A 27,886-nucleotide genomic window follows, 5' to 3' on the forward strand; every position below is an offset into this window, starting at 1 on the left:
GGGCGCATACCTACAAGACCTATGATAGAATAATATGCGTATCTGTGATCCGCAAGGCGTGGTGGATGGAGCCTGGCCGGCTTGACGTTCTTACGAATCGATCATGACCCCTTCTCCAACCGCAGCTCGTTCAGGTACATGTACCGGCTCAGCGTGATCCAGCCCCAGCGGAACCAGACCATCTGGCTCTGGTGGGCCTGCGTCATGGCCTGGCGGGCCGTGGCGGCGCTCTCGCGGCCGCCGAGGAGGCCCGTCGCGGCGACGAGCAGGCCCGGGTTGCCCTTGTCGCTCTTGTTCTTGAGGTCGCGCTTGTTGTTGCCGCCGAACCCGGACGTGGCCGAGGCGGCCATGTTGGCGCCGGCGCCGAGGGTCGCGGAAAAGATGGTGGCGAAGACGTCGAGGAAGCCGCAGTACTTGCGCGCGAACCCCACCGTCGTCAGGGTGTACAGGTCGACGGGGCAGGCGTACCCGGGGCGGCCCGCCGTCAGGGCCGAGATGAAGCGCCGCGCGCCGTGGTAGAGCGAGATGTGGTTCGGGTGCGACGAGACGCCGCCCTCGTCAAAGGTCAGGAGCACGTCGATCGAGGCCTGGGGCTCCCGGGTCTGCTTGTGCGACAGGTGCGGGGCGAAGGCGGCGGAGAGCAGGGGTGGCGACTCTGCCCGTGTCCCAGGTCTCGGTGATGGAGTCGCGGAAGTCGCTGTAGTAGGAAGAGAAGAAGTTAGAATCGGGTAGTTGCGGGGTGACAAGCTGGCCTTGCGGGTTGGCTTATAGGTCTCTGGCTACAATGGTATGCTCTTTCCTACGAGACCCAGAGAACTAGAAGGAGCGTCGGGAAATCAATCACGAGTGAATGAGAGTACGTACGGATCATCCACAACAAAAGCATCGTCCTCGTCGCGCAGGCCCAGCAGCATGGCGCTCTTCTTCAGCTCGGTGCGGCGCACGTGGCCCAGGCCGTCCTGGTCGCCGGTAGAGAGGCAGAGGATCTTGACGTGGTTGCCGGTGTCGGGGCGGGTGAGGGCCAGCAGGGTCGGGGCGAAGAACATGGCCTCGTCGTCCGGGTGGGCGATGAGCAGGCAGATGCGCTTGTTGCGCAGCGTCGGGAAGCGGGTCGCGATCACCGAGGCCGTGTACACGTACAGCGACGGCAGCACCACGGCGGCCGCGGCGAGGCCTGCCGCCCAGGTGGTGGCGGCCATGTTGTTCGGCATTGGGTTGGGTTTGGGACTTCGGGTTTACAGTTCGAAATGGTTGGGATGGAAAGTAGTAGAAGTAGTTATGACGCACGTTTACAGACAGAGGAAGAGGTAACAAATATATTTTACAAAAGCAGAAGTACTCACGGCCTGCGACAATTGGACAATTGCGTTGGACAATTGCTGCTTGCCGTGAGTCCCAATTTGCCAATTCGGTTTAAGGAAAAGAGAAGATGAGGGACGGGAATCGCAAACACAAGTCTGGCTGTCTGGACGGGCCTCTGGCTGAAATTTGGCGGTTTGGAGTTGGTGTTGTGCGGGACACTCTCAGTGGATAATGGCTGTCAAGCGTGGGGCTCAGGATGCAGGAGCTTAGGTTCCTGCAGCGAAGAGGGGAAGATGGCAGATGGTGAGGGGAGCTTTTCGCAGTGTGTCGCGTGCGTACGTGCGCCTTGGCCTTAGCTTCCCAGGCCGTTTCAAAGATTCTGTGTTCCTGATCAGATTACTAGGCACAAGATGGGAACGGATGAAGAGCTAGAAAAGGGACGAGGTGGAAGAAAAGAAGGCAATAGAATCAATCTGAATTGTTCTTTGCTAGCGACGATACTTTTCACCGCCAGTTAGTTTTCTTTCCTTCTCGACGATGAAGGCGCCGCCCTGGTCAGGTCAGGCAGGTCACATTCGTCACCTGCTAGGTAGGTAGCTGTTAAAACCGTTAAACCAGCGGCAGGTCCGGGGAAAGGGAAATTTGATACAGCTGTGTCGCGTCTTCCCAGGAGCGAGCGCAGCGCAAGAAACCAGAAAGCACCCTTGCAGGATGCGGAATACAGAGCCGCCTGTTAGCGACGGCCACTAGGTCCCAAGGGACAATGCTTGGTGCCTTGGAGGTCATGGGGGGCCGATGGGGGGTTGCATTGGACACACGCGACTGTGCGGTGGGGACTTTCGAAAGCCGCATCTAGCGGTTCTTATTCTCGAGGCTTGATCGACCTCATCTTGTCTTGACAATACACCTGAATGCTGTGACAGACGGGAACTGACCGCTTCGCTGGGACGGCCTGCAGGCGACAGATTGAAACGTGGCATGCCAGGTCAAGGACAATGACGGCCTTGACAGATGTGGCAGTTTGCTTCTGTCGCAAGTATCGCAGTGGTGGATTATGCATTTACAGGGGCTATGCCTCTAGGCGCAGCCACCCAACCAACCCCACTCTAGCTTGAGTCTTGGGATTTCTAAAAGTCCAGAGCTGGCAATTCGACGGCACTATCCGTCCGTGAGTACTCGTACGTGTAAGCTTAGCCAAAGCCAATTCTGGTGACACCTCACATTATCACCAGCCCTCTTTTCCAACGACCCTCCCTAAAGCTTGGTACGAAGATGGTGCAAAGTCGCAAGGAGCGCAAAGCCGCCGAGTCGGCCGCCGGCATCGAGCTCTCCCACCCCGACAAATCGGGCCCCACGGAGAAGACGCTCCTCGACTGGGCGACGGAACGGAAGCTCTTCGACGAAGCCGACACGAGGCAGCGCACCCTCGGCGGCGGCAAGAAGGGGGCAAAAGCGGCTCCTGCCGCCGCCGAACCGGTATACGTCGGGAAGGGAGACGGCGCCAAGGTGGACGCCGCCGCCGTGCTCACCACGACGGGCGATCGCGTGCTCGAGGCCATGCTTTGGAGTAGTAGCTTGTGCACCCTGCACTTCACCCTCGACGTTCTCGTCCAGCAGCAGTACGCCGTGGATCTGGAGTGGCATACCATCATTGTGAGGACGTTGCGCGCTTTCTTGGGTAAGTCTTTTTTGAGCAGTTCTACCACCCAAGTTTCAATGCCTCCACCCAGAACCTGCAGCTGACGAGTATGCGCCTCCTGGAATAGTCTTCTTTCCCCTTTTCTACATCCTACACCCGCACCCCTCGTCGCCGATCCTCGTGCCCGCCGTTCCGAAGCGATATCAGGAATATATCCGCCAGACCATCTTCTTCGTCGCCAGCGTGGCGGCCGGCTGTCACTTGATCATGATTACGAATACGTACGGCTACCTAGCCGTGATGAAGCGCTCGCCGCCGCTGGGCTGCATCTGGGTCTGGTCCGTCATTGAGCTGAACCTCTTGCCCGCTACGGCGTCGGTGGCAATCGCGCTCGCGTACCTCTGGCTGGGCTTTAGGTGAGACAGTGGGTAGGAATGTGTGATTGGCGAAGAGCATGAATAGAAGAGAAAAAGGGGGAGCGGAAATGACTAGGATATAGAAGTGAGCACCCGCATACACTGGTTGCTGCGGATTGATGCTGTCCAAAAACTACTTGCTCAGTGTAAGTCAGTCCTTGCGGGCTGTGTTGTTTTCTCGCTTTGACTGGACGTACCTCAGATTAATCCGGTTGCGTAGAGTGAAGCACAGTCATGTTCAGGCTCATGTCAAGCAATGCTCAAGCACAAGCCCGGGCATTTCTACCATGGGAGGGTGTCGCGTATTGGGAGTATCGAGCAGGTTGAGCAAGAGAGCAGTGTGATTATCTTCGAAAAGGGGTTATGCTCAGCTTTCTAGGCAGTAGATCGTAGGTTTCTCCATCTGGTTACAGATCATGAGTCACTTCAAACGACGAGTAGATTATTTCCAATATGATGGTAAGGAAGTCATTTGGGCTGACTGCGTGAGAGAATGCATGCCAGTCACGATGTCTCCGTGGTTGACGGCATGTCAAGTCTGACTCAAGGCCAAATTCGTATATAAACATCCCCAAATTCCCCTGAGAGATGCCGCTTCTCTTCCCCAGCACAGCACACTCATGAAACCAACCACCAAGATACTTGAAATCAACCCAGAAACAAAAAAAAAAACATGGCTTACGTGTAAGCGCTTCTTCCTACAGAAGCTCGCCTCTATGCTACATTGTAAAGTAGTTAGCTAACACAACCCCCCCTCCCTGGCAGACCCCAACAACCCCTTTGGATCCCCGATCCAACCTACGTGACCTTCCCCAAGTGGAAGCCCACCCCCCTCACCAAGATCATTCGGCCCAACACCTGCCCCTGTCCCACCTGCGAGAGTCTCCGCGCCAGGGGCCAGCCCGAGGTCTACCAATACGTCGACGGCCGCGGCGAACCCCACAACCCTCCCGAGCTCACCAACAGACTTCGCGACGGCCCGCGCGGCCCGCGCAGCCCATGGCGCCCTGCTACCCTTCCCCGATTCCGCCCCGAGGAGCGTAAGGACATCCGGTTCCGCGACGTCCGCAGCCGCCGCCGGGTGGATCTTCTTGCCAACGCGCTGCTGTCGGCCACCATAGCCACCCAGGAGGCGCTCACATCTAGCGAGCAGCTGGCCTCGAAGATGCGAGTCCTCCGGGACATGCTCACAAAGATGTCCGACGTATTGCACGATCTGGCGCAAGACTATGAGGACGGCCAAGACGACAAGGACGACAAAGGCTACGACGATGAGATAGCGAGCGTCGTCCGCGGGCCCGACTGCCACCGTCATGACGCCGGCGTAAGCTCCAACTCCAGTTCCGGCTCCGGCTCCGGCTCCGGCTCTAGTTCTAACAGCGACTCCGCTGACCCAGCTGACCCATGGGGACCGGAAGGCTGGGATTCCGACAAGGGCAAGGAGAAGGAGGTTCTGCAGCAGGAGCCGGAAGAGGAGCTCATCATGCCCACCTTGTTCAACAAGAAGGGACCCGAGCACAAGGAGAAGGAGCCGAGCATGAGCAAGAGCGAGTCCGAGTCGCCGCAGTCGGAGGCTCTGAGTGGCTCAGCATCACGAGAATTCTAAGCTCCGGATACCCATCGCATCTGGGAGAGCGGAGAGAAATAGTTCACGACGGTCTTGAGATAGATCTGGATCGGTGGATACCACTTGCTAGTCAGGATTCCCATAGGGTTTCTCATACTTAGACTCTAACTTGTCTACACTGAAACTACTATCGTAAATGCTGCTTTTCGCCAACATCGCGACAACGTGGAGCAAGTGAGTGCATGTATGTAGGAGTGAATGATTGATGCCAAGTATTCCCAGGATCAATGATCCGAGAACCTTCGATTCCCGGGACACCAATGAGAGAGCAGTAGCGTGACTGTTGCCGATCCAGAGTCAGCATTTCTCTTCATTGCTCGTAGATAAGAGGCAGAGTAGAGGTCCAGACAGGTCTGCAAACCACCCTTCTTCTCCTTCTTCCCGTAGCCGCCGGACATCTAGCCGATCAAGTGTGGGGTGGGGGCGGTAATTCCAATGCGGGAGGGGGACGCTCCCCCCTCTGGTTCTCGGCAGGAGTTCCCCGTCGAATGACACGGCGCGCGGGGACTCCAGACAAACGGGAGGTGGTGATAGGCGATTGCTGCTGAGAGGCAGCCCCGAAACTATCGATTGGATTTGGAGAAAGCCGCGCCCAATTGAGGCCGTATATATACTCCCTCCCTCTCTCGGTTGGAGGGTGGTGGGAGGGTGGCAGGGAGATGCGTTGGCAATGCGCGACAGGCAGGGCTGGCTCTTTCGTCTTCATCATGTTAACCTAATAAGACGTAATTGGGGAAAATGGAAGCAAACATCTTTTGGCGGATGCTGACATCTGCGCTGAAGCAATGAGCCCCCGTCGGGCAGCAATACCCTGTCGGCTGATTGCTGGCTGGCTGGTCAGCTCCCTTTCGCTCTATGCGGAGGCTTGCCTCTCCGTGTAAGCACGACATCTGAAGTGCTCTGCGATCAAGGCCGTGCTACCCAAGGTAATTTGGAGACGCATCATCGAGCCTTCTAGTCACTTCTCAATTGAGAGATGTTAAGTGCAAAGTGTGAGTGACACGGCATTCAACATGACGGCTTCTTGCCCATTCGTAATTGGTGATCGTGTTCTCCAATACGGAGTAGGGGTCCTTGCGTTTAGAAGTCAGATCAGACGAAGCTGGAAACATATGTGGTCATCGGGTGCCACTTGTCATTGACGTCGACTGATAGTCCGGATCGGCCCTACGTGTAGCGGAAAGGTGCAACCTTCGACTTTTGATATTACGACCCGAAGGGTGATATCCGAGTTGCCCAACGTTTTTGTGGCAGTCGTATTAGAGAAAAGGGAGGCTTTCGGGAGCGCTGGGGAATGGACAGATGGAGGCAAGTGGCGGTCCCCCCTCTAGCGTCGATGACATTCCGTTGTGCCTCCCAAACGCGAGCACTTTATCAGCATGCATGCACGACGACCGCATATGTATTCCCCCAGGAAATCCAATGAGAGGCGTACACTCTCACATGCACGCAACCTATCGTCAAGGTTCCCTCGAACATTTTTACATCTGCAGCCAGCAGCCAACAAGCACACCCAGTCAATGAGAGACATTCGTTGTCAATCGCGGGCCCCACCTGTCGCCGGCAGCATGCTGTTCTCCGTCGGCTGGGGATGCGACTCTGGGGTAAAGCTTCCCCTTCGATCGCCTCCCATGTCTGTCTCTCTTTCTTCCGGCTCACGCGAGACAATCCCGACGTCGCCTTGCAGATGTGTTTGGCCAGTTGCGATGCGCGGATGAGTTGTGTCCTGTACGTACCCAACACACACAGGTAGGTCGCAAGCACGCACGCCTTGGGTTCCATGGAAATGTGATGATACCATCTGGCTGACGATCTCGCGTACACAAAAATGCCCCCGTCCGCCCCAGCCCAGCTGTGCACACTTCCAGAAGATCCATTTTCTTCTTTTCTTCTCTTCTAGCCCTTCGATTCGGGAAAAGTCCCATTATGCTGTCTATGGCATTCTTTTTTCTTGGCCAACAACTATGCTCATTGTAATCCCCACTCGACAACAGTAATAAGCCCCATTCCCTACCACCCCTGTATCACCACAAATATCCACCTACATATAACCACGGGTCACCATGTATCTTCCCCCGCCACTCATCGCCGGGGGCGGCTTTGCCGCCTTCCGAGCGTATGATACCCAAGATACAACATCAGATACGAGATGGAACCATCCTTCTCCATTCAACCAACATGATGGCAAACGCTTGTTGTCGCAAGCCTGGGAATGGGCAGCGCGCCATATAACGGGTTGGACCAAGAGCGCGTCCTCGCTATGGCGTGACGGTCGCCACAACGAACCAAGCAGTCCAACCGGGCCGTCAATCTTACTGCGCAAACGCACCACCTCCCAAGACCTCGACGTGACCATCGGCGTCGTCGTCGGCGTGCTCCTGGGCGTCTTCCTCCTGGGCACCCTCGCCTTCTGCTACGTGTACCGCAACTCCATCCGCCTCAAGCGCAAGAAGAAGTTCCAGCGGTCGCAGCGCCGCCACCGCTCGGGCGGCTCCCACGGCTCCAAGAGCTCCAAGAGCTCTCGGAGCTCGGCCAGCAGTGCCGGGGGCGATGGTGGAGGCGGTGGGGGCGGAGGAGGGGGCGGCGATGCTGAGGCGGCGGCACCGCCGGCTGAAGGGGGGTGATTGGATGAGCTCCAGATCCCCTCGACCCGACTCGACTTACCTGCCGCTTGTTCTACACACCTCTCTGAGACCTTTGAAGGTTGTTTGCATTAGAGATCTAAGTCTCTGCTGCTGACGATGTTATGTTTCCGAATTGACGATGAGAGATGTTTCCATTGCTCCAGCGAAGTATTTGTTTACTTAATCTACTTGCATATGATAGGGCGTGTCACTTTGTACGATTGGGGGACCAGGGCAAGGAAAGGTTTCTTGTAAATTTCGGTAGTCCTCATGGGCTGTCCAAGATGTATGTATGATAAGATCGTGGGTCCAATGGTACTGGGAAGTGCCCAGGGGATGTATACGTCTGTAGGTTGGAGCAACGGCCCCGGGAATGGAAAATGTCTTACCGGTTACTCGGGTTACTCATGGCGTTACGACACTCTTCATAAAGGTGATTATGCCCTGTAATCCCCGTTAGATAAGATTTTCTTACCCTGACCCCAATGTGTCTACTGTCATGATTTGTGGACGTAGAGCTCAACAACGCATGGTGACACTCAACCCACCAAGATGCGACTTGGCCAAATGTATGAGCTGTAGTATCTGCCCACGAGGGATACGCCAACATAGCTTCATTCTATCCCAGTGTCACTTCCACCTTATCCGCCTCAGCAAGCTCCTCCCACCTGTCTGCCAAGACAAACCCAGATCCTCTCCTATAAGCCACGCCACGCTCCCACTCGATCCAGAGCACGTGATAGCAGTCTTGCTTCTTGCCCCTCTCCTTCTCCCACTGCCTTTCCCACGGAACCGTCCGAGATCCTTCTCGTTTCCTCCTCTCCGCCCAATGTCGGAGTTGTGCTTCCTCTTGCTCCAGCGTGAGGTGGCCGACGTCCTCGCGAACCAGCGACTCCACCCGCGCGTTCCGCAGGTAGGATTCCAGCTCGGTCGTCCAGCCCCTCGCCACCGCCATCAGCTCTATCATGGGCCCATTGGCCAAAAAGGTCCGGTCGTCCTCATGGTGAACCCGCAGACCGCCGACGGGGTTTCTACGACTATCCTCGATCAAGGCAATGGAGTCCCACCGGGTAATACTCCTAGTCTCGTCTGGGCTGCCATGCAAATATGCTCTGGAGGTGAGACACCGAAGATACTGAAACTCGCGATGCGAATTCAGGTCTTCGTCCTCGCTTGCCAGATTCGAGTCGCCAAGAGGGACCGGGTACCATCGGGAAGACGAAGGATGCTCTTCTTTGGCGGTTGGGATATACGTATGAGCCGGGAGGTCCCTGGGCATAGAGCCGGGATCGTCGAACCGGATCTTGTAATGATGGGGGTCGGCAGTCCATTCTAATGGTGGCTTGAAAGCTTCACGCCGCCAACCGTCTGGTAGCTCCTCTGGCATGCCTTCTCGGTATCGATGCCACATGGAGTCGATGGGATGTTTCGTAGTAGATCCCGGCGTCGGAAGGACATGCCACTGCGCAACGGCCCGAGTAAAACCTTCCCCGTGCAAAACGGGAAATGGGGCATGTTCTTGGTCGAATGGGAAGTCCACCAGGCCCTGCCATCCCATCCAGGACCAACTAGGGAGCCGAGTGCGCACCGGGTCTCCAGTGTAGGCTTCAGAAACCCTCCTCCGGCGCAGGTTGCCTTCGGCGCGCCAGCAGAGCGAAATCTCGAAGAAGAATTCTGGGTGGCCCAGCACCAGGCCCGATGGGAAGATGTTGTTCAAGCACGTCTGAAGGCCCGAGAAGGCATTGGAAACATCCTCATCGAAGCCCAAGGTCCTCTGGTTGAAGCGGTAGACCAGGTGGCTTAGGTTCTGGAGGTTTGGAGGGTTCTTTTGTAGGTCTTCATATGCCCTTCTCTCGTACCCTTTGGCAACGTTCAGTCTGTCGGCTTCTGGGTGGTAGGGTTGGTGCTCGTACCAGCTGGCACATTCACACTGCCATCCAACCACCCCTTGCTCGAAAATGAGTCGTCTCTTGGCAAAGAGCCCCTCTTGGAAAGTCCACATTCTTTGCTCGTAGTCGAACATGCTGGGGGGCCGGCGGTCCATCTCGGATTCCATCATGATGACAGTTTCGCCCCCAGCCAGAGGTACGACAAGTTGCTGAGTAGACCTCGGCGCCGAGATTCCCCGGAGGCCCCGAAGACCGTATCCCGCATCCTGGCCATCCTTTGCCATGATGGTCAGAGCCGAGGTGGCATAGATATGATGCATGTTTCTCAACTGGTGCGAAAAAGTGGCCGCGTCGTCCTGGACGATGCAGAGGCTATCGACCCAGAGCCAGCGCAGCCCCAGCGCTTTGGTAAGTTGGATGGCGTTGTGGATAGTCTGCGGGATCTGGGTAGTAATGGGGCCATGCAGCAGCGCGCCTGGCCGTTCGACGCTATCGGCATTGGCTCGGGTGATTCGGAAATTCGCGGTGCGTCCCCAGGTGTAAGAGAGCGTGGCATAACGAGGACCCTCCTCCTCCGGGCAGGGAACAACACAGCCTCGGCCAACGTCGATGAGCCGTTGCGGGTAAAACGGCCTGATGGGCTGAACGGAGGATGTGTCGCATTGGAGACCATGTTCCCGGAAACACCGAGAACTCCAATCTTTCACGAGGTCCATGTCGATCCACTCCCGGTCCAGAATCCGGGCCGTACCCTTGTGGTTTGGCACGTCCGGCCGGAATACTAGTTCGAAAATCAAAGAGGGGGATTCGACGTATCTGCGCGCGTGTTTCATATAGGGTACTTCTACCCAGGCGCCTCTCTCGCCGGGAACTGTGCGTACTTTGAGCTCTCGACTTTCGTAGCGGGGAACTTCACCTTGCTCGTGATATTTGACGTCTCGGAGCCAGTCTGCGTGTCCGCACTCATGTGCGAGGATATCGTGTACCTTGCCAAGTGCAGCCTCGCCATACTCGAACACGGGAGTGTTCAAGACTTGAACAATCTTGGAACACACAGGGCAGCTAGGAGGAGACGGCGCAGAAGTCTCGGCGGTCGTCATATTGATTCCATTTGGTGGATAGTGAATTGCGTGCCTTCTTGGAGACTGGATCCAATTCAATTCAATCGTAACTTTGAGCGTCAGCAAATTCCCGAGTGGAGTTGAGGTTTCCGCGTAGGCACCAATCGTGAGACAGGGGTGGATAATTCATGCATGTATAGGTAAGTAACATGGGTGATGGTGTAGCATCTCAAAAGGCGATCGGATAGAAGCTGCCGGGGCTCATCAGAACTCATATCCAGTTAAAAGAAGCTGCAGAACGCTTAGATGAATACAGATCCTGTCGCCAAGCCAGAACCCATATACCGCCTATGACCATATGATGACTGGGTAATTGATTGGCTCAAGTAATTAACTTCTGCAGCAGTGGCTGCCTAATAATTATTTGCCTAACCGCGAGGGGAGGCCTCCTATTTACCAACGCAACCTTTCTCTCCCCGTTGCACGAGCAAACCAAGTTCATAGCATCAATTTTGGGGGCCAAAATCAGATCACGGCCGATTCGAATGGTCTTCTACTTCCACCCCATGCAAGATGGCAAGCCACTCGAAAAGTCACCTGTTAGAGGTGGTGTATCCAGAACCCCCACTAGAGGCCATCTTTGGCAAAAAATACCTTGCTGACATCGATCGCATGAAGCCCTACCGCAGGCTTGAGAGCCCCCGTCTCATTCGTTTAGTCATCCTTGAGCCGGGCGATTGGGGATCTCCTATCTCTTGTCGTCTGGATTGCCGATCCCTGGCAGACAAATCCATCAACTATGTCGCCTTGTCCTATGCTTGGGGTGCGCCCAAAATCACTAGGCCGGTCCTCGTTGACGGGATTGAGCTTGAAGTGACAGTCAACCTTGAATCCGCCTTGAGGCATCTAAGGCGGCAATCAGAGCCCCTCGCCATCTGGGTTGACGCTATAGTGAGTGAACACTTCATCTCAGCTGTGTGTGGTTGCAATAAATGAACATCTTTCAGTGCAGGCGGCTTGTACTAAACAGGAATTCTCGTAGTCTGTCAACCAGCGCGACCTCGCTGAACGAAGCAGCCAAGTCAACCTTATGCGCAACATCTACCAGCAAGCATCCGAAGTAATTGTGTGGCTCGGGGATGGCGTCAGGCACCGTATCACCGGGCTGTCGCGCAATCTCAAAGCTCCTCGCAGGGTTACTTTCTATGGCGATGATCGGGATGACGAACAAGTCGCCGGGTTTCTCGAACGATGGAGCATCCCCCGACCCTCTGCCAAATACACAGCCATTGACATATTCTGCTTTGTCCGCCTGTTGACGTTGCAGAACCATTCCGAGAGGGGATTTGCGCTACTGCATCCGTTGCACATGGTCGGGGTCACAGAGGCCCTCCGTATGATGCTTCTTAGTCAGTGGTGGACCCGTATGTGGGTCTTTCAGGAGGTCATTGTTGCCTCAAGAGTCACATTCCAATATGGAGGTGTTGAAGCGCCGTTGGGGATGTTCACTAAGGCAGCGTTATGTCTGCAAGATCCGGATTACAAAATGCCCCTCAAGTCCGATTTGGCCACCGTCCTGCGGCATTATTCCAAGATCCTGGGTGACATCGCGTATTGGCGTGGCTTTTGGGCCGAAAAGCAGTCAAGACACTATGAGGGGACCTCGAGCGAACTTCTGGCTCTCCTTAGGGCCACGGCTACGCGGAAAGCATCGGACGATCGTGACCGGGTGTTCGCTCTTCTCGGGCTTGTCCGAACATCCCTGGTTCCAAACTACGCATTATCAACGGCGAGAGTATTTATGTCTGTTTGCTGGAATAGCATACAAGTTACTGGGACACTGGAAGCTCTTTGTGGGGACCTGGGCCGTAAGAATCGGAGTGATTTGCCGACGTGGACGGCAGACTGGAGTGCGATAGTCCACGAGAGTGACAAGTTGCGAATGACGCTGCCCGGAAAGTACAATGCAAGCGGAGGCCAAAAGGCCAGGGTTATTTTGGACACGGGCAAAACTCTGGCAAAAGCGATCGAACTTTACTACAAGATGGATGGACTGCTTTTGGTACCGCCATGGGCAGAAGGGATGTTCGAGTCTCTTGGGAAATGGAAGCCCGACTGGTCTCGTCCGGACGAATCCAAGGAGCCCGCAAACATCTACAACTTTTTACTCAAATCCGGCATCTGCCAATTTAAATCTGCGCACACTGGCTGTGAGCAGCAGGACATCAGCCTGATATATGAACAACCTAGTGGCGGGCGTCTATGCGGATATGCAAGGCCAGTTAGCACGGTTCAATCAGTGAACGAGCCAGTATACGAACCGATTGGAACTATCGCAATCGCCCAAAACCTGAAGTGGAGTGTGCGCCAAGAGGATGACAATGCCTGTCTGAATATTTGGTCTGAAGGTGGTCCCCGTTCGGATCGCAAAAGGGCTATGGTTTTCGACATGAAGCATGTAGATGGTCAATATCAACGGCTTCAAGAAGAAGATTTGGATGCGCTGTCTCGCTGGGGAATTAGCCACTGCGAGCGCGCCGTGAAAGGAGAGAAGCAAACGAACGACAACGCAAATCACCCAAATGCGGTCGACGAGCTGGGCTTCGACGTAGTTTTCAAGACACTGGCTGTCCGACGGAAAGCCTTCTGGGCAACCAACGGCAATATGGGATGGGGCCCTCTAGATACGCAACCAGGCGACGATATTCATGTGCTTCCGGGCGGCAGAACACCTTTTATACTGCGGAGGGCGACTGACGAGCATGGCATCGAAGTGTTCCGGCTCATTGGCGACTGTTATCTTCAGGAGGCCATGGATGGCATGTGGGCCTACGGTATTAAGCATACGTGCCCCCTAGGACACAACCTCCTTCCTGCACTGTTCTGGAGCGAATGCAAGAATGATTTGGTCACGTACTTCAATAGGTCTGCGCGAATGGCCGCAGTGTCGGCAACGAGAATAGGGCTGGAGCAGATTGAAGAGGACAGGCCGATACTCCGGTATATCGACAAGCCTGGGGTCTTTGATACGTGGCTGGCTGAAACACTGCAATGGGCTTCCACATACAACTTTCGCCTACCGAAGGACTTGGAAGACCCGCAGAGCATTTTGTGCGAGGCCTTTCGCAACCTTGAAAAGATGCCGAAACCTCCAGGGCATATTACCATCATCTAGTCGAGCTGTTGCAAAGAAGGACCAAGGGTTTGAAGACTGATTTCTACCTTATTCCTTCTGTATCATATGCATTGTTCATATTTCCATTGGCCTTTCACATAAATTCGAGACTGGTGTACATTTGAACTCTGACATGGATTATGTGCACTCTGAACCGCTAGCTGGTTCGGGCATCCCTCAGCAAAAGCTGCAGCAGACCCGATATGCTCTCATCCGTCTCCATCACCGGGTTACAGTACCCAGCACCCTCTCTCGAATACCAAACCGCATCCCTGGCGTGTATAGCCTCCATGACAGCCTGAAACAGCTCGGCCAGCCCCGGTTGAAATCGTGGGTGTACCGCAAGGCAAGAGCAGATTAGGAGTCGCAGGTCGGGGTCGAGGCGGGGACAGGGGATCTCGTTCCCGATCTCGTTGTTACTTCTCGGCGGCAGCAACACTAACGCCACGGCCTCAGTCTCAATGGGTGCTGTTACGTTGCTTATCGGTATTGGGGGTTGGAATTCGGCCGTCTGCCTCCCGTCGTAGAGGTCGTTGCGTTCCCAGGGGTTGAGGAGGGTGCAGAGTTCGTGCATGAGCTGGTCAGGAAGCTCAAGCTGTTAGCATTTTATTCTTCTTGTTGTGTTCTTTCGTTCTTCTTCTTGTGTTGTTCGTGGCTTTCGGGGAAGTTTATAGTAGGTGCCGACTTACATTGCCAATATCTCGAATGTTTTGTTTCGTCGCATCGAAGTTCGCTCCCCTGTGTTTTTCAATCCAAGTCAGAATTCAGGTAACGTCTCTTATATCAAATGGAAAACACTGCAGGCTCTTTTGCTTACTCGTTCCTGCTCATCTTACCAAGATCAATCATCTTGAGCACAGGGGTTATGTCATGTTCTGCGTACTCGGGGTTCGGTTCAAAGGGGCCTATCATCACTGCGAGATCGTCAGCTTCGTCTGCTAGTCCCAAGATGATCTCAACTCATTTCTCATACCGTTTTCATTGTGCAAGTCACCATGAGTGATCGTAAGAGGAGGTTTCTGGCGGATTATCTCGAAAGCCCCTTCCGGAGGACCGATAGGTTGCTCCGGTGGCCAGGCCATGGCTATGCACATCCTGATAACTTGCAAATCAGTGAGTTGTGAACCCCTTGTCTCCTCTCCTGTCTTCATCGCCACGCCCCATATCCAACTTACGGCACATGAAGAACCTCCATAGCATCCGGTTTGGCAGGTATTCGATGTTCTCTTCCCTGGCTCTCCTGACAAGTCGATGTAGCGTCCCGTGTTCCACCCACTCAATAAACATCCAGTTCTCGACTCCGTGTCTTCGTAGAGGTGATTTTCGTCGGTTCAGCGGATCGGCGGGGATCTCCACGATGTTCATAACGTGTTTCGCCCATCTAAGGACCTGTTGTTGGCGTCTCCCAAGAGATAATATCAGACACTGTACCATAATAGGGTGTGAAACACACTCCCCTCGCGGGCTGATCTCGCTTACCCTCAGCCACTTCTTCTCATTCTCGATAGGATCCGGAGTGTTGCTGTCATTATTCCAAGCAGTGCTGCCGTCTTCAGGGGCTTCTTCTACTTCTTCCTCCCCTCCGCCCAAGTCCGCCCACTTCGGCGTCTTGAGCACGATCCGCTGGCACACCTGGCCGCATGTCGTTTGTTGAACTCCCCAAGCGATCGAGTCGGCGCCGGACGCGATGGGGCCTTCGAGCTGGAATCTCCGCCGGGTGTCGTTTTCGAAGTAGCCGTGCAGGACCTGGTGTATCTCTCGGAGCCCTTCGTCCTCCTCCATGTTTGTTGACGACCCCCGGGCGGCGGTGGTGGTTGCTCACTTGACATCGGGGCAACTCGGTCAAAGCGTGTGCTTTCGGTGTGCCTGCGCATATTCGTCCCTTTGTTCTTATTGTATGGATCGACTCGGTGGTCTGGATGGTCGTCAATGCCGTTCGCGGAGGATAAAGAGAGTTCTTCGCGGGAACCTGGCTCCTGTCTTTGTTCGATTAGAGGCCAAGTCGTAGGTCCTTTCCAACGTGAAGCATGTCGTGCTCGCCCTGGCTACGGACAGTTTGAGTTAGCAGCCCCGGTTTGCAAGCTGACAGTCATAAAAATAAGACCAAAGTCATCGCTCAAGCAAGGAGAATATGGAAAACAGGAAGAGTGAACCCTTGAGGCTACATGAGACCAGCAATCTTTTAGCCACCTGTACGGAGACCGGGAAAGGGCCATCCAGTAACGGGACCTGATGAGGCATTAGCTCCAAACCGCCGTTATTCTGATATGGCGCTCGAATCTAGTGCTCGTTCTCGTCATCAAAATTCTCGTTTCAATGACGTGGAAGGGACTCCTGCCGGTACTGTCGAAGGAAGACCTGAGTGTATGTGACAATATGGTCTGCAGGGAATCACGGGGAAGCAAGCTGCTTGTAAGCAAGAGTCAGAGTTCTTCTAAGACTGATCAAACACCAAAGCCAGAGCCGATGTGGCTATATACGGTGGCACTAATTTTCCAACTTCTTACGCAAAGTATGACCAACAAATGAGGATATCGAGATCTACAGTGTGTTTGTTTCGATGAAATCAACAGCCTCAAATGTTTCTCTATGTAAAACAAGTCACCTGGCCAATATTTGCAAATCTGCTCTGTATCAGCTCCCCCGTACAGAAATAGCGAGTCACTACCGGTGACTGGTGTCCAAACATCGTCACTAACTACACTGTTAGCAATCCATTCCGGGGCGCTCTACTTAAGCATGCCCCCTCTGAATAAGCACTTGGGTCTACCGGTAACCACCCCGACGATGCCCTCCAGCCCACATGGTCCCTCTTAACGCCCCACTGCCCTTGTGTACGTCCCTTGCTTGGGGAATACGCTTATGTTGACTGCGTTGGACGCTGCCCAGAAGAACCAAGACATGTAGTAATAATAGATTCAAATATCCCAATACACAAACAAGTAATGATGCGCCTTCGCGACTTCCATTCTCCAGTAATTGCATAGTGATTGTAGCTTCTATATATCAACCTTCGTACCTACCCAGGAAGCAGGTCTTCGCCCAGGAGATAACCTTGAGAACTGGGTCAGCTCCACCAGTAGCTGTTGAACCGTTGTACAAAATCCGAGGTTCGAGCTCCACCCGGGCCGTACCTGCTTGCTTGTAATGTGGGGTGCTCGGACCGCCGTCTGAAAGCGAGGTTGTATTCACGGCTCCGTCGCGTCCAGTTGCCCCCACCTCAAGAGTAGATACATCACCAGCTTCAATGAAGCATTTCTAGCCACACAGGCACCGTAGAAACCTGTCTTTAGCCGAAACCGACCTTGACAATAATGTTTTCGCCCAATTCCGACCCCGAAGAGCCCGCAAGAGCAGGTGGTGCAGGAGTGACAGGTGCGGCGTCGTAGGTTCTATTCACCGAGCTGTAACTGATCACCAAGCATTACCAAGTAAACCCCGACTTCAACAAAGGATATCTAGCCATACAGGCATCGTGGAAACTTGTCTTTAGCCGAAATCGGCCTTGATATTGAATTCATCGTCCGATTCCGACCTCGAAGAGCCGGCAAGAGTCGGTGGTGCGGGAGGGGAAGGAACTACGAGGTAGCTTTTATTCACTGAGCTGTGACGCATCACCAAGTAGCCCCAACTTCAAAGAGCCATATCCGGCCACACAGGGCACGCAATAACTTGCCTTTAGCCGAGTGCGATCTCGATGTAAGTGTCCTCGACCATTTGCGACCTCGAAGAGCCGTGAGCAGTCGGTGATGCGCTGTGCAGCAGTGTTTCTGGGGTGCGTTATAGCCCTAGTTGCCTTCGACTTACATGAACCGCGGGGCATTTTCTGACTGTTTGGCCCTCCCCCCAGGTACATTAGGTCACTTTTTATTTTCATCTTTACCATCTGGTCTACTGATCTGTTTCTTCCCTTCGTACCTGCTTTACCTAGATCAGTAAAGCCAGGTACCTTGCAATTGTTCCCCTCGCCCAGGACTACTTAATTGTCCCCATCTTTCACTTAACCCACCCCTCCTTCAACAACAACATCCTGCCATCACACATCTTCCTTTCGCCTTGCAGGATAATCATTCTCACAACGCCGTCCTCATTCCCAACATCCTCTTTGACTGTTTTATCTCGCTCACGACATCCTTTTCAAGATGAACAGCACCAACGTAAGTCTTTTTTATTCCGTTCACACTACTCTGTCGTCGCTCATGGAATATCTATTTCACCTTTGGCCTTTGCTGTTAACACATTGTCTTCCCCTCTACCCATTCCATTCTTTGCGACCATGTCCATGGAAACCTTCTTCGCCGCTGCCAGCGCGAGCCATGCTAACCAAGGCCAGCCTTACATGACCAGCATGTCGCCTGCCTCTTCCTCCGAGCCGCGCCAGTACGGCTACATGCCGTACAGCATCCCTTACCCTGGCGTTGGACAGGTCGCCAACAACCAGCAGCCGATGCCTGCCACGGGTTTTCAGGTGGTGGCGAACTACAACAATGTGGGCGCACCCATGGTCCCTTTTCGCACACGTCGCTCTGTCGCCGCTCAGGGTACTCATCGCATGTACAAGATGCCTGCCCCCATCGCCGCTCCTGCTCCTGTCGCAGCTCCTGCTCCGGTCGCGCATCCTACTCCCCGCGCCACCCCGGTTCTCACCAAGCTCAAGGTTCCTCAGCCTGAGAAGCACGAAGCTTCATCCATCTTCACGATCAGCAAGATCGACATTATGGTGGACCGATTCCGATGCCAGGGCTTAACCAAAGACCAAGTCCTTGAGCAGATTGACCTGTACCCTGAGGCAAAGGAGCTCACGGATATGGATATCCAAGCCCACGCCGCCAAGCTGTACGGTCGGGGCCGGAACACGTACTGCGGCTTCCGTCAGTGGTCCCCGGATGCCAAATTCATTGACGAAGTAAGTTACTCACCCAATGGTCCCCGTTCTTCACAAAACGGTTCTCGAACGGTCCCGTTCTTCACGAAACGGTCCCCAGACGGTCCTCAAACGGTTTCAAACGGTTTGCTAACGAGTCACAGTACTATAAGACTGTCGCCAATAATTACCTCGTTGTCACCGACATCCCCAAGGCCGACCCTCACGGAAATAAGCCCCGTGACATCTCTCGTCGCGCTGACCGGCTCAATGCCATCTTCGTAGCCATCTTTTCTGAAGCCGACCTCCTCGCCTGGATGACCGAGCGCACTCGTCTGCCCACCATGAAGGATGCTGCTACCGGTGTCGCCGCAGCCAAGGTTTTCAACGGCGGTTCAGATAACGAGGACGCTGACGAGGAGTCTGAGGAGAAAGACCTCTCAGAATTCGTTGAGAATCCGGATGGCAGTACCACGTTCAATCCGGAGTATCTGGAGCGCATGAATGGCAAAGATTCTGGCCCTCTGCGCGATGCGATGAAGAAGAGCATCCTTTCCACCCCTGCCGACGAGGATGTTGAGCATGGTGATATGCCGGCTTGCCCCCCATCTACCCCAGCCGAGATGTCTGAGGAGGAATTCGACCTCGTCGAGCATGAAGACGACGAGGGCATCAACTACACTAAGGACGACGACAATTACTTGCTTATTTAGACCAAGGGTGTCCGAACGTGCGTTGGAACGCATTTCTAAAATGTTATAAGACCGTCACGCACGCATACGGACGGCATATTTCTGGAACAAACGGAGTGTACGATACGATGAGGCCGTCGCGGCCGCGATACGGACGGTATGGTTTTGGAAGGAACGGATACAGTGGAATGACTTGGCTTGAAATCCTGCGGAATAGACAGGATAATGACGAAAACGAGAACATAAATTGTAATTATTCCTCTGTCCCTTTCCGTGAATAACCATGATTGTGCCGTGCCTCTGAGTGACTGTCCATGGGATAACTGGTGACAGCATGGCTAACAATGTTATAAACAGCCAGGAGCTGACAATGTAACCGCCGGTAGATAGTTGGCAGGCAATGAGGTAGCTACAAGGGAATGGGATATCGTGCCAGCATGGCTAACAACGGAATCAACGGCCATGGGCTGGCAACGGGATAACTGGCTGACAATGGCATAATCAAATACCACTGGCCGTTGGGATACCATAGATAGTAGGCAATGGGATCTTTGGCAGCAATGCGCCTTTAGTTCCACTTGTCGCTCATGGCTTTCAAAGGCTTTACCGCCTCTGCAAACTCCCCAATTGACTGGCGCCGTTGCGCGCGATGCGGATCTATATGATGAGTAGGTCATTCAGGGCCTTCAGAAGCTCGCTGGGCGGACTGAAAGGGGGGTCGGGGATGCCATGTGATGAAAATACGTTAGCGTCTCTCGTCAAGCGCCAGACTGCGGAACGGCGGGGACACCAGCGGATGGCATGATATTACAACCGCGACCGAAACCGGCTGCTTGGTCACGCATATCGCGGGGTGTGGTCAGGGCGCCCCTTTCGCCGCCGTCTTTTCGCCTCCCCTTTGCCGCCCTTTCGCCGCCTTTTTGCTGCCCTTGTTTAGAAACTGTTTATAAATATCTTTTAATTTTTTTTTAAAAAAAATAAACTTTCTAAATATTTAATTTCATTTTCTTTTATAATTACAATGTTTTATAGCTGTTAAATGCATACTTCTTGATTGTGGGCAGATAGGGTCGGAGTTCCTCACGGCCCTTCTCAGATCGGTAATAAGCGCGGCGCTCGGCAGCACTCAAGGGGTTGAAGTCCTCGTCGTCTAACTGGGGAAAGCCACGGAAGGCGTTTGCTCGTCGAATAATCTCGGGCATGTCGCCGTCGCAGTACTCGTCACGGAGCCACCTCAGCCCATTCAACAAAAAGGGGCGGCGAAAGGGCGGCGAAAGGGGCCTTGGCGACTTGACAACCAGTAGCAAAAGTTCAGTAGACGTTAACATAATAGCTGAACACAACAGCTGGTAATTGGATGGCCGGCTACAGAATAATAGCAATGGACTAACTTGCCAGTGTTGTGCTAGCCTGGCTGGCAATGGGATGATCGGGTGCATCAACATAGCTATCTATTGCTCTATATTCGCCTTTCTTCCCTCATGGTATCTGTAAGCTATTTCTTTCCCTTCTCCCCCATCAAGTTCCCTCCTCACGGTGTCGCTGCCCTCTTGCTTCTCATACTACCCCGCAGTCCACCAAGCCTATAAGACAGAAGTCCAACCCCAGTCCGTTCCTGGCCTTCCTGGCCCCTGTACCCGATCCCCCAACCTGTATCCGAAACCAGTAAGACCGGGTCAAGAGAAGGATTGGGAAACTCCAGCCCACGGAGACACCACCACCGTCCTTTGTGACAATTGCCTGGGACTTCATCATGGGTATACCGCAGGACCCAACCCGAAGGAACTTTGGGACAGATTCCCCGGCTGGACCACGTTAGATAGCCTCTCCTTGACCACTACCGATCATTTCTCCCCAAGAAGAAGCTGCCGATGCCAGGCCATCCTGTTCGAGGCGTTCTTGGCTCGGAGATGCCTTCGTTCGGTCTTCCACAAGCAAGCGCCAAAGGCACACTGTGGCACGTTCCCAATTGGGATACATACGATAGTCTGTTGACGACAACGGACCGGTTCTCGAAAAGAAAGCTCCTGGTACCGGGGCATACGACGTACACGGCGGAAACGTGGGCAGACCAGATCATCTCGGCGCTGCTGCAGGCGGATTGGGGTGTACCCCAAAAGATCATCTCGGATCGAGACCCCAAGTTCGTGGCACAATTCTGGCGCACATTTTGGGCCAGACAAGGGACTAAACTGGCATTTTCCACGGGTTAACATGCCCAAACAGACGGCCAGAGCGAGCGAACGAATCAGGAGGTAGAAATTGCGATCCGGTTCCATTGCGACGGAGGCGATACTCCATAGGCCAGCCCGCTCGAGACGTTCTTGGCTTGTAGATGCCTTCATCGCACCACCGCTGAAGGAAGGGATACGAAGAGGAACATGCCGAGAATACCAGAGCGAGGGTACATGCATTGGGGGGCAGTGATGTGGTTCCGATCCCTGCCGAGCCCAACCTTTTCCCAACCAACAGGAAGAAAACCCTCAGGCAGCGGAACGTGGGCTGCCTACCGACTGACACGGGGAACACTGAGATCGGCTGAGGCCGATGGTGCACTGTCATACCGTATACTGCCAGACGAGATGGACACGGCACTGCGACGGGCACATGATGCACACGGGCGTTTCACGTTGGCAAATACCCTATCCAACATGATCGGATACTCCTGGTGACTGGACCGTTGCCCGATGTCGGGCTTGTCACCTGTCCGGGGAAGCCATGTGAAGCAGGATCGGTAGGAAACGTGGTGATAAATTAGCGAAAGCTACCTAACTAATTGGAAACTAAGGAATTCGTAAAATGGGTGGGCTGAGCCACCAATCCGCCACTAACATCTATAGCATGTGAGAGAAAGGCGTGGAGATCTTGCTTGCTCCTTGCCATCTTCACCATCGATCGTCCCGTGGCTCGTCTACTCAACAGCAGAGGCAGCGTCAACACCCAGAACCGGCACGCCCCTCTTCAGTCCTCCCCATACAACAGCCAACACAGTGCCATAGCCTTCACTGACCAAGTGGTGGTGGTGGGTGGACACAGTAAGTAAATAGAACATCATTCCATTAAGTCGTAGTTTTGATTCCGATTCTATCTATCTATTGCCCAATGCCAAAATATTTATTATCATCTAAGCCCATTTACCCAGGAGCGCCATCAGTCCCGCCCCCAACGCAATGCACCCGAGTGCCAGCAACTTAATCCCGAGCCCCGCCTTCTGCATGTCCGGGTTGAACATGAACTCGTGCGCCAGCAGCTCGACGAGCCCCGTGTACAGCAGGATGCCCGCGCTGATGGAGTCGAACACGCCGTTGACGATCAGCGTGGTGGGGCTGCTGGGCGACAGCGTCTGCCGCACCCCAAGACCGACCGCGATGGCGACGGGCGTGCTGATGGCGTACATGCCGGCCAGCAGGTAGGGCATGTAGCTCTTGGCCTTGGGCCACGACGCCGTGGCGAGCCGCGCGCCGAGACCGAGCCCCTCGAAGGTCTGGTGGAAGACGAGGACGATGTACAGGATGTCGAACTCGTCGCCGGCCACGGCCAGGGTCAGGCCGATGAAGATGCTGTGGAAGATGACGCCGAACTCGAGGATGAAGATGGCCGTCATCTGCGCCGCGAAGGCGGAGTAGCTGTCGTTTTCAGTGTGGTCGCGGGCGTGGCCGAGGTGGTCTTCGCCGCGGGGGTAGGAAATATCGGTGTCGGCGCCGGGCACTTGGAACCGCGGGTGGCCCTCGGTCGCCTCCTTGACACCTCCACCGTGGCCTGCCTCCAGGTCTTTGGGGCCATGCGAATGCGGGTGGGCGTGCGCGGGCGTCGGCGACGGCGGGGACGATGAGTCGCTGCCCTTCTTCCTAAGCAGGTCGAGCGACGGGTCGAGGGACTCGGCGTCGTGCGTGTGGCCGTCGAAGATGTCGTAGTGCGCAATCAGGATCTCCATGACGAACATGGCCATGATGGACATGAGGCAGATGCCGGCCGCCCACGAGTACTCCGAGATGGCGTACTCCTCCAGGCAGGGCGAGCCGAGGGCCTCGAAGGCGGGCGTCAGCAGGTGAATGAGCGCCGTCGCGATGATGACGCCCGTGCCGAAGTACTTGGCGACGAAGAAGGCCAGCTTGGGCACGCGCATCTTGGAGCTCCTAGCCAGGACGACGGGCAGCATGGCGCCAATTAGGGAGCCGACTAGGATGACGAAGATGGACGAGACGCGCAGGCCGATACGGCCGTCGAACTCGTTGCCGCTGTCGCATTGTGTTTCTACCGTGAAGCCGCTAGTACCAGCATCCGGTTCGGGGGCGCCAGCGTCTTGCCGCCGGGCGAGCGCAGACGCGACGACGCCTGCGATGCGATCCATTGTTGTTGTTGTTGGCTGAAGGAAAGATTCCAAGGCGACGGCAATGTTGTGTCGAATGGTCTGGAAATACAGAAGGCGTGCTGAATAAGCCGTCCTCTGGCGGGCTACCAAGCTCAGCCCGATTGATTATACCGGTGTACTTTTCAGTGACGCCGGTGGGTTGGGTCCGTATAAGCTCCGGAGACCCCTGGATGAGGATGTGGCCACGAAAGCTTATTCCTGATGTCGTGGAATACCACAGAGGAATGGAAGGAACTAGGCCACGCGGTGGGTGGTGGTGCCAAGAAACCTTATGCGTCCAAGATTTGGAATGACAAAAGCTTGGTGGTGGGAAGTTGCAGCTATGGGAGCACCATCGTTAGTCAAGCTGCTGCAACGAAGCGTCTTTATAATGAGTACAAGTGGGATGACCTTTCGGGGAAAGAAATTGTGACGGGGGCAAGGTAGTCGTCGCCGAGACCATGGTCCCGGGGAAAAAAGAGGAAAACAAGGAGAAGAAGAACGGCCGAAATTAGTGATTCGACTTCCCTCAAGGTTCTTGTTGCGATTCCTGGGATGAACGCATGTAGTAATCCTGCCTTCCAGGGTGTGGTTCGATGACTGTGAGTGGCTGCTGAACAGTGGGAAAGCAGGGCCCAACGTTCATCCCATCGCTACGAACTCATGCACCTTGAGGGCCGTCACCACACACCAAAGAAGCGAATATCTCCGGCTCGCCGAGCCTGAAAGCTTAAAAGCGACTAGGATGGGATCAAAGGACCAGTGATAGCTTGCCTGGCTGGGTTTGGGGGGGAACGCACGAAGCAGGGGAATGTGCATGTATGCAAGGAGAGAGGGAACTTACCGAGTGGTCGTCGTCGTCGATAATGGACGTCAGCCCAATTCCCAATAGCACGGGTGTGGTAGCCGACAAGGGGCTTCTATATAATCGCGGGCTGGACCTCTTCTTCTCCTGCTTATTCGCCCTGACTAACAGACAGACACTCAGACAATGCACTTTGTTATGGTCGTGGCCCAGATCAATGCCTATGTGTGTGCGCGCACACTCTTTTATGCACAACTTTGGCTTTGTGCTCGTAGTAATGCCGACTGACTAGCAGGAGGATCCTTCCTGGGAGGCTGGAAGAGGGCTTCGATGAGAAAAACAGCCTGGGGCGGATGGGGGTGGGAAAAGCATGCAGTAACAATGACCAGTATGACTCCCGCTACTCCGTGTGTGATGCGATGCCGCTATGCGCCAGAAAAATAAAAGAACTCAAATGGCAAACCGTCTTGTCGCATTCATTCATAAAAACTCCAGGGGATGCTAGATGTAACGATTGTGTCCTAAAACCCTCTTCAGCAGCTTGGTAAATGAGTGATAACACAACATTAAAGAACGAGCAAGACCGAGAACGGGGGAGAATCGCAAGGTCGTGAGAGCAGCGCGTCACGATCCCACTCCGTCTGGAGTTTGAGGACCTTGATGGACACTCGAGCTTTCTCACGTTCTCTTTTTTCTGCGCCAAGCCATTCAATTGCAGGCGCGCCCAGCAGCTTGTATATTTCAGTGGGGGCGCAATAGAGGGGTACCCCCTGTCTTACATACCGCCGCCCCCTGCTTACCGATTCTTTTTCAGCCTCTTCAGCCCCATTGCCCGGAAGCAAACTGACATCCCATGTCCAAAACATACAAACCTGACTCAGTTCAGTCAGCCTAATTGTTTTCAGCACCACCTCAGCAGCTAGCGGAAGCATAAGTAATTGATCGAATACTTCTTGTTTCTCTCTACAAGGCCATTGAGATAAAATCTCTTCCGAGGGAAAGCTTTTGTGACTTATTATCTCATGTAAACATGAAGACAGGAAGGACCCCATTATTTGCACGACAAAGACCCAGCTTGCCAGAAGGGGCTCTTCCTTTCCAAATTCCAGCCATACGATACGTCACGGACCCCTGGCAGCACCACAGAAGAGGGCCCGGAGTATCTGCCATCAGGGTCCTCATTCTCGGGCGGCCTCCCCACTTGCCTCTGCCCGTCCAATCACAGCACACACAATTCATTCGGGCCATCAAGGTGTTCGGGCATCTTGCACAAAAATCAGCTTGCTTTATGCGGTACCGCCGAAGCGACCGAAGTTGATCCCCGACTTTCGCACATGGAGGACCCAGCAGTTCGGTCGGACCATCACGGCGCTCAAGTGGCATGTTATGTACAGGCTCCTTCTTCCGATTCTGATCCAGATGCGATATATGAATCAGTCGCAGGTTGAGAAGCGCCATTGGCTGGATATTACGAGATGCATATTTCATTTGTACTATGGAGTTCCTACCACAAATCACAAATATATCCTCCACCAAGTGAGGGGGTATTGAAAAGCAAGATTCTATCATAGGTGACATTCATGCATGCACACCCCAAACTCAATTGCATCTGCATCTTAATTGAGCCGCATGGTCGTACGATCATGTGCGATGCCGACATCCTGTCTTGCATCTGCGGGTTTCCCGCTCGACTACATGTTGTAGAAGGTATTCCGAATGACGGGTCAGGCCTCGAAGCCAATAGCACTGCTATCTCTAATGCTGTGTCCTGCTTGGCTCAGCCAATGGCTAGTTCGTCGTATAGATATACCATGATGGTTTTTGTGATCATCTCCTCGAATCTCATCATGAGGTGAACTGCACCTCGAGGCCCAGACTCCGGAACGGGGAGTCCAGCTTCCGGAGATCAATGCCGCTGCCAAGGCTGAAGAGCAGAGACTTCACCCGACCCTCCCAGACCAGCCCGATTTTCATGTGTTGGTCCAGCCGTACCTTTAGCACACCAGGGTACTCGGGCTCGTCCGAGTCGGCTTCTGCAACTGCTTGCGGGGGTGGTTGGACGGGCTTAATGTTCTTTTTCTCGTTTGGGTCGTCCAGCCTCCACTCCAACTTCGCTTGGAAACTGCGTTCTGCGTTGTTGTTTTTCTTCGTTGGCTCTTCCACCTTAACTTGGTTCAGGGAGGGCGACGCGGGTTCGAGTGTGGTGGCGCTAGATGCCACATCGGGTACGGGACTGGGTGTAACTTTGGGTATAATTTCGGGTATGGCGTCGGGCGCGGCAGCATCGACTGCTGCCGGGAAGGCCGAGTCGTCCAGCTTCCAGTCCATCTTCGACTGGAAACTCCTCTCGAACCGCTGCGCAAAGGCAGCTTCCGTCGCGACATCCGTGACCGTCGTGGTCGCTTCGTCCTTGATGTCGTCCATGAAACCGTTCTTGCGCGTGATGGTCCACGAGCCCTTCCTCCGCCACAGCTCCATGCCGACCGCCCAGTCGCTCTCGTAACTGTAGACGTTGAAATCCATCTTGGTGGCCAGGGAGCAATGCTGGCCGGCCATAACGGCGTAGCTCCAGCTCATGTTGCCCATCAGGGGGTTGATCGTCATCGTAGCCGTCAGGGGCGTGCCTTTGTGCGAGGGCAGTGTCGCAAACCGGAGACCGAAGCTCATGCCGCCGGATTTGTTCAGGGTGCCGTAGTAGAGCTCTGCTCCCGTGCTGAAGCGCCCGTAGATCTTATCTCCGTTGCCGTTGCCATTGCCGTTGCTGTTGGGGGCCGTGGTGCCGTCCTCGTTGAACTTTTCCGCGTCGCCCCCAAAGTTGTAAAGACCCCGCACGCCCATGAGGCCGCCGTCCGACGAGGCAAGGCCTTCGATGCCGTAGCGCCCCTTGTCGTACTGGACCATGCCCAGGACCGTTCCGCCATTGCGCAGCGTCTGGTCGGACACAGCGCTTATCTGGAGCTGCAGCGCGGGCGTGAATCGCTTCACCACGAGCGCCTCTAGCATGGACCGGGGCAGATATAGCCGCCCGTACGCCAGGGCCTCTTTCCGTTGCTGCTGCTTCTTCAATACATCTTCGTCATTCGCACTCGTCTCCGCTGCCAGCGTGGCTGCATTCTTCAGCTCCTCGAGCGGCTTGTAGCCCTTCAGCAGGTCGGGCAGGGGGATCCGGGCGCTCTGGGCGACGGTGTCGTGCAGCGGGACGGTCGAGTAGAGGTAGGAGACGGAGCCGTCGACGACGCCGACGGTGCCGAGCTGGTAGGCGGTGGCGAACTGGGGGGTCGCGAGCGAGCCGAGGGCGAGGCGCACGCCGCGCGGGGTCGGGAACTCGAGCAGGGCGTTGGCCGTCGCGTTCAGGGACGAGTACGAGTTGTCGCGGTTCCAGCCCGTCGCGGTGTAGAAGGCGCTCTGGATGTAGTCCATGAACTCGCGCATGGTTGCTGC

At 54.7% G+C, this 27,886-nt stretch overlaps 11 protein-coding genes across 11 annotated transcripts; 5 read left to right on the forward strand and 6 right to left on the reverse strand.

Moving 5' to 3' along the window:
• Positions 1 to 101: 101 nt before the first annotated feature.
• PG985_009928 (N-acetylglucosaminyl-phosphatidylinositol de-N-acetylase) lies at positions 102 to 1,199 on the reverse strand (the record flags this gene model as incomplete). The annotated part of the gene is made up of 2 exons (XM_066829696.1): positions 102 to 747; positions 865 to 1,199. The coding sequence occupies 2 exons, from the start codon at positions 1,197 to 1,199 to the stop codon at positions 102 to 104; spliced, it is 981 nt and encodes a 326-aa protein (XP_066682086.1).
• Positions 1,200 to 2,574: 1,375 nt separating this feature from the next.
• On the forward strand, positions 2,575 to 3,361 carry PG985_009929 (uncharacterized protein; the record flags this gene model as incomplete). Its single annotated transcript, XM_066829697.1, has 2 exons — positions 2,575 to 2,980; positions 3,033 to 3,361. 2 exons carry the CDS (start codon positions 2,575 to 2,577, stop codon positions 3,359 to 3,361), a joined length of 735 nt encoding a protein of 244 aa, XP_066682087.1.
• Positions 3,362 to 4,030: 669 nt separating this feature from the next.
• PG985_009930 (uncharacterized protein) lies at positions 4,031 to 4,963 on the forward strand (the record flags this gene model as incomplete). Its single annotated transcript, XM_066829698.1, has 2 exons — positions 4,031 to 4,041; positions 4,123 to 4,963. The coding sequence occupies 2 exons, from the start codon at positions 4,031 to 4,033 to the stop codon at positions 4,961 to 4,963; spliced, it is 852 nt and encodes a 283-aa protein (XP_066682088.1).
• A 2,084-nt stretch (positions 4,964 to 7,047) lies between these two features.
• On the forward strand, positions 7,048 to 7,608 carry PG985_009931 (uncharacterized protein; the record flags this gene model as incomplete). Its single annotated transcript, XM_066829699.1, has 1 exon — positions 7,048 to 7,608. One exon carries the CDS (start codon positions 7,048 to 7,050, stop codon positions 7,606 to 7,608), a length of 561 nt encoding a protein of 186 aa, XP_066682089.1.
• A 619-nt stretch (positions 7,609 to 8,227) lies between these two features.
• On the reverse strand, positions 8,228 to 10,597 carry PG985_009932 (HET-domain-containing protein; the record flags this gene model as incomplete). Its single annotated transcript, XM_066829700.1, has 1 exon — positions 8,228 to 10,597. One exon carries the CDS (start codon positions 10,595 to 10,597, stop codon positions 8,228 to 8,230), a length of 2,370 nt encoding a protein of 789 aa, XP_066682090.1.
• A 534-nt stretch (positions 10,598 to 11,131) lies between these two features.
• Positions 11,132 to 13,733, forward strand: PG985_009933 (heterokaryon incompatibility protein; the record flags this gene model as incomplete). The annotated part of the gene is made up of 2 exons (XM_066829701.1): positions 11,132 to 11,509; positions 11,601 to 13,733. 2 exons carry the CDS (start codon positions 11,132 to 11,134, stop codon positions 13,731 to 13,733), a joined length of 2,511 nt encoding a protein of 836 aa, XP_066682091.1.
• Positions 13,734 to 13,890: 157 nt separating this feature from the next.
• On the reverse strand, positions 13,891 to 15,515 carry PG985_009934 (uncharacterized protein; the record flags this gene model as incomplete). Its single annotated transcript, XM_066829702.1, has 6 exons — positions 13,891 to 14,328; positions 14,423 to 14,471; positions 14,551 to 14,647; positions 14,707 to 14,817; positions 14,909 to 15,158; positions 15,213 to 15,515. 6 exons carry the CDS (start codon positions 15,513 to 15,515, stop codon positions 13,891 to 13,893), a joined length of 1,248 nt encoding a protein of 415 aa, XP_066682092.1.
• A 2,494-nt stretch (positions 15,516 to 18,009) lies between these two features.
• PG985_009935 (uncharacterized protein) lies at positions 18,010 to 19,310 on the forward strand (the record flags this gene model as incomplete). Its single annotated transcript, XM_066829703.1, has 2 exons — positions 18,010 to 18,639; positions 18,762 to 19,310. The coding sequence occupies 2 exons, from the start codon at positions 18,010 to 18,012 to the stop codon at positions 19,308 to 19,310; spliced, it is 1,179 nt and encodes a 392-aa protein (XP_066682093.1).
• A 995-nt stretch (positions 19,311 to 20,305) lies between these two features.
• PG985_009936 (uncharacterized protein) lies at positions 20,306 to 20,617 on the reverse strand (the record flags this gene model as incomplete). The annotated part of the gene is made up of 1 exon (XM_066829704.1): positions 20,306 to 20,617. One exon carries the CDS (start codon positions 20,615 to 20,617, stop codon positions 20,306 to 20,308), a length of 312 nt encoding a protein of 103 aa, XP_066682094.1.
• Positions 20,618 to 22,413: 1,796 nt separating this feature from the next.
• On the reverse strand, positions 22,414 to 23,640 carry PG985_009937 (uncharacterized protein; the record flags this gene model as incomplete). The annotated part of the gene is made up of 1 exon (XM_066829705.1): positions 22,414 to 23,640. One exon carries the CDS (start codon positions 23,638 to 23,640, stop codon positions 22,414 to 22,416), a length of 1,227 nt encoding a protein of 408 aa, XP_066682095.1.
• Positions 23,641 to 26,290: 2,650 nt separating this feature from the next.
• Positions 26,291 to 27,877, reverse strand: PG985_009938 (mitochondrial inheritance component MDM10; the record flags this gene model as incomplete). Its single annotated transcript, XM_066829706.1, has 1 exon — positions 26,291 to 27,877. The coding sequence occupies one exon, from the start codon at positions 27,875 to 27,877 to the stop codon at positions 26,291 to 26,293; it is 1,587 nt and encodes a 528-aa protein (XP_066682096.1).
• Positions 27,878 to 27,886: the final 9 nt, after the last annotated feature.

Source organism: Apiospora marii (assembly GCF_038362585.1).
Source record: "Apiospora marii strain CBS 49790 chromosome Unknown utg000006l_segment0_segment0, whole genome shotgun sequence".
Taxonomy (NCBI): domain Eukaryota; kingdom Fungi; phylum Ascomycota; class Sordariomycetes; order Amphisphaeriales; family Apiosporaceae; genus Apiospora; species Apiospora marii.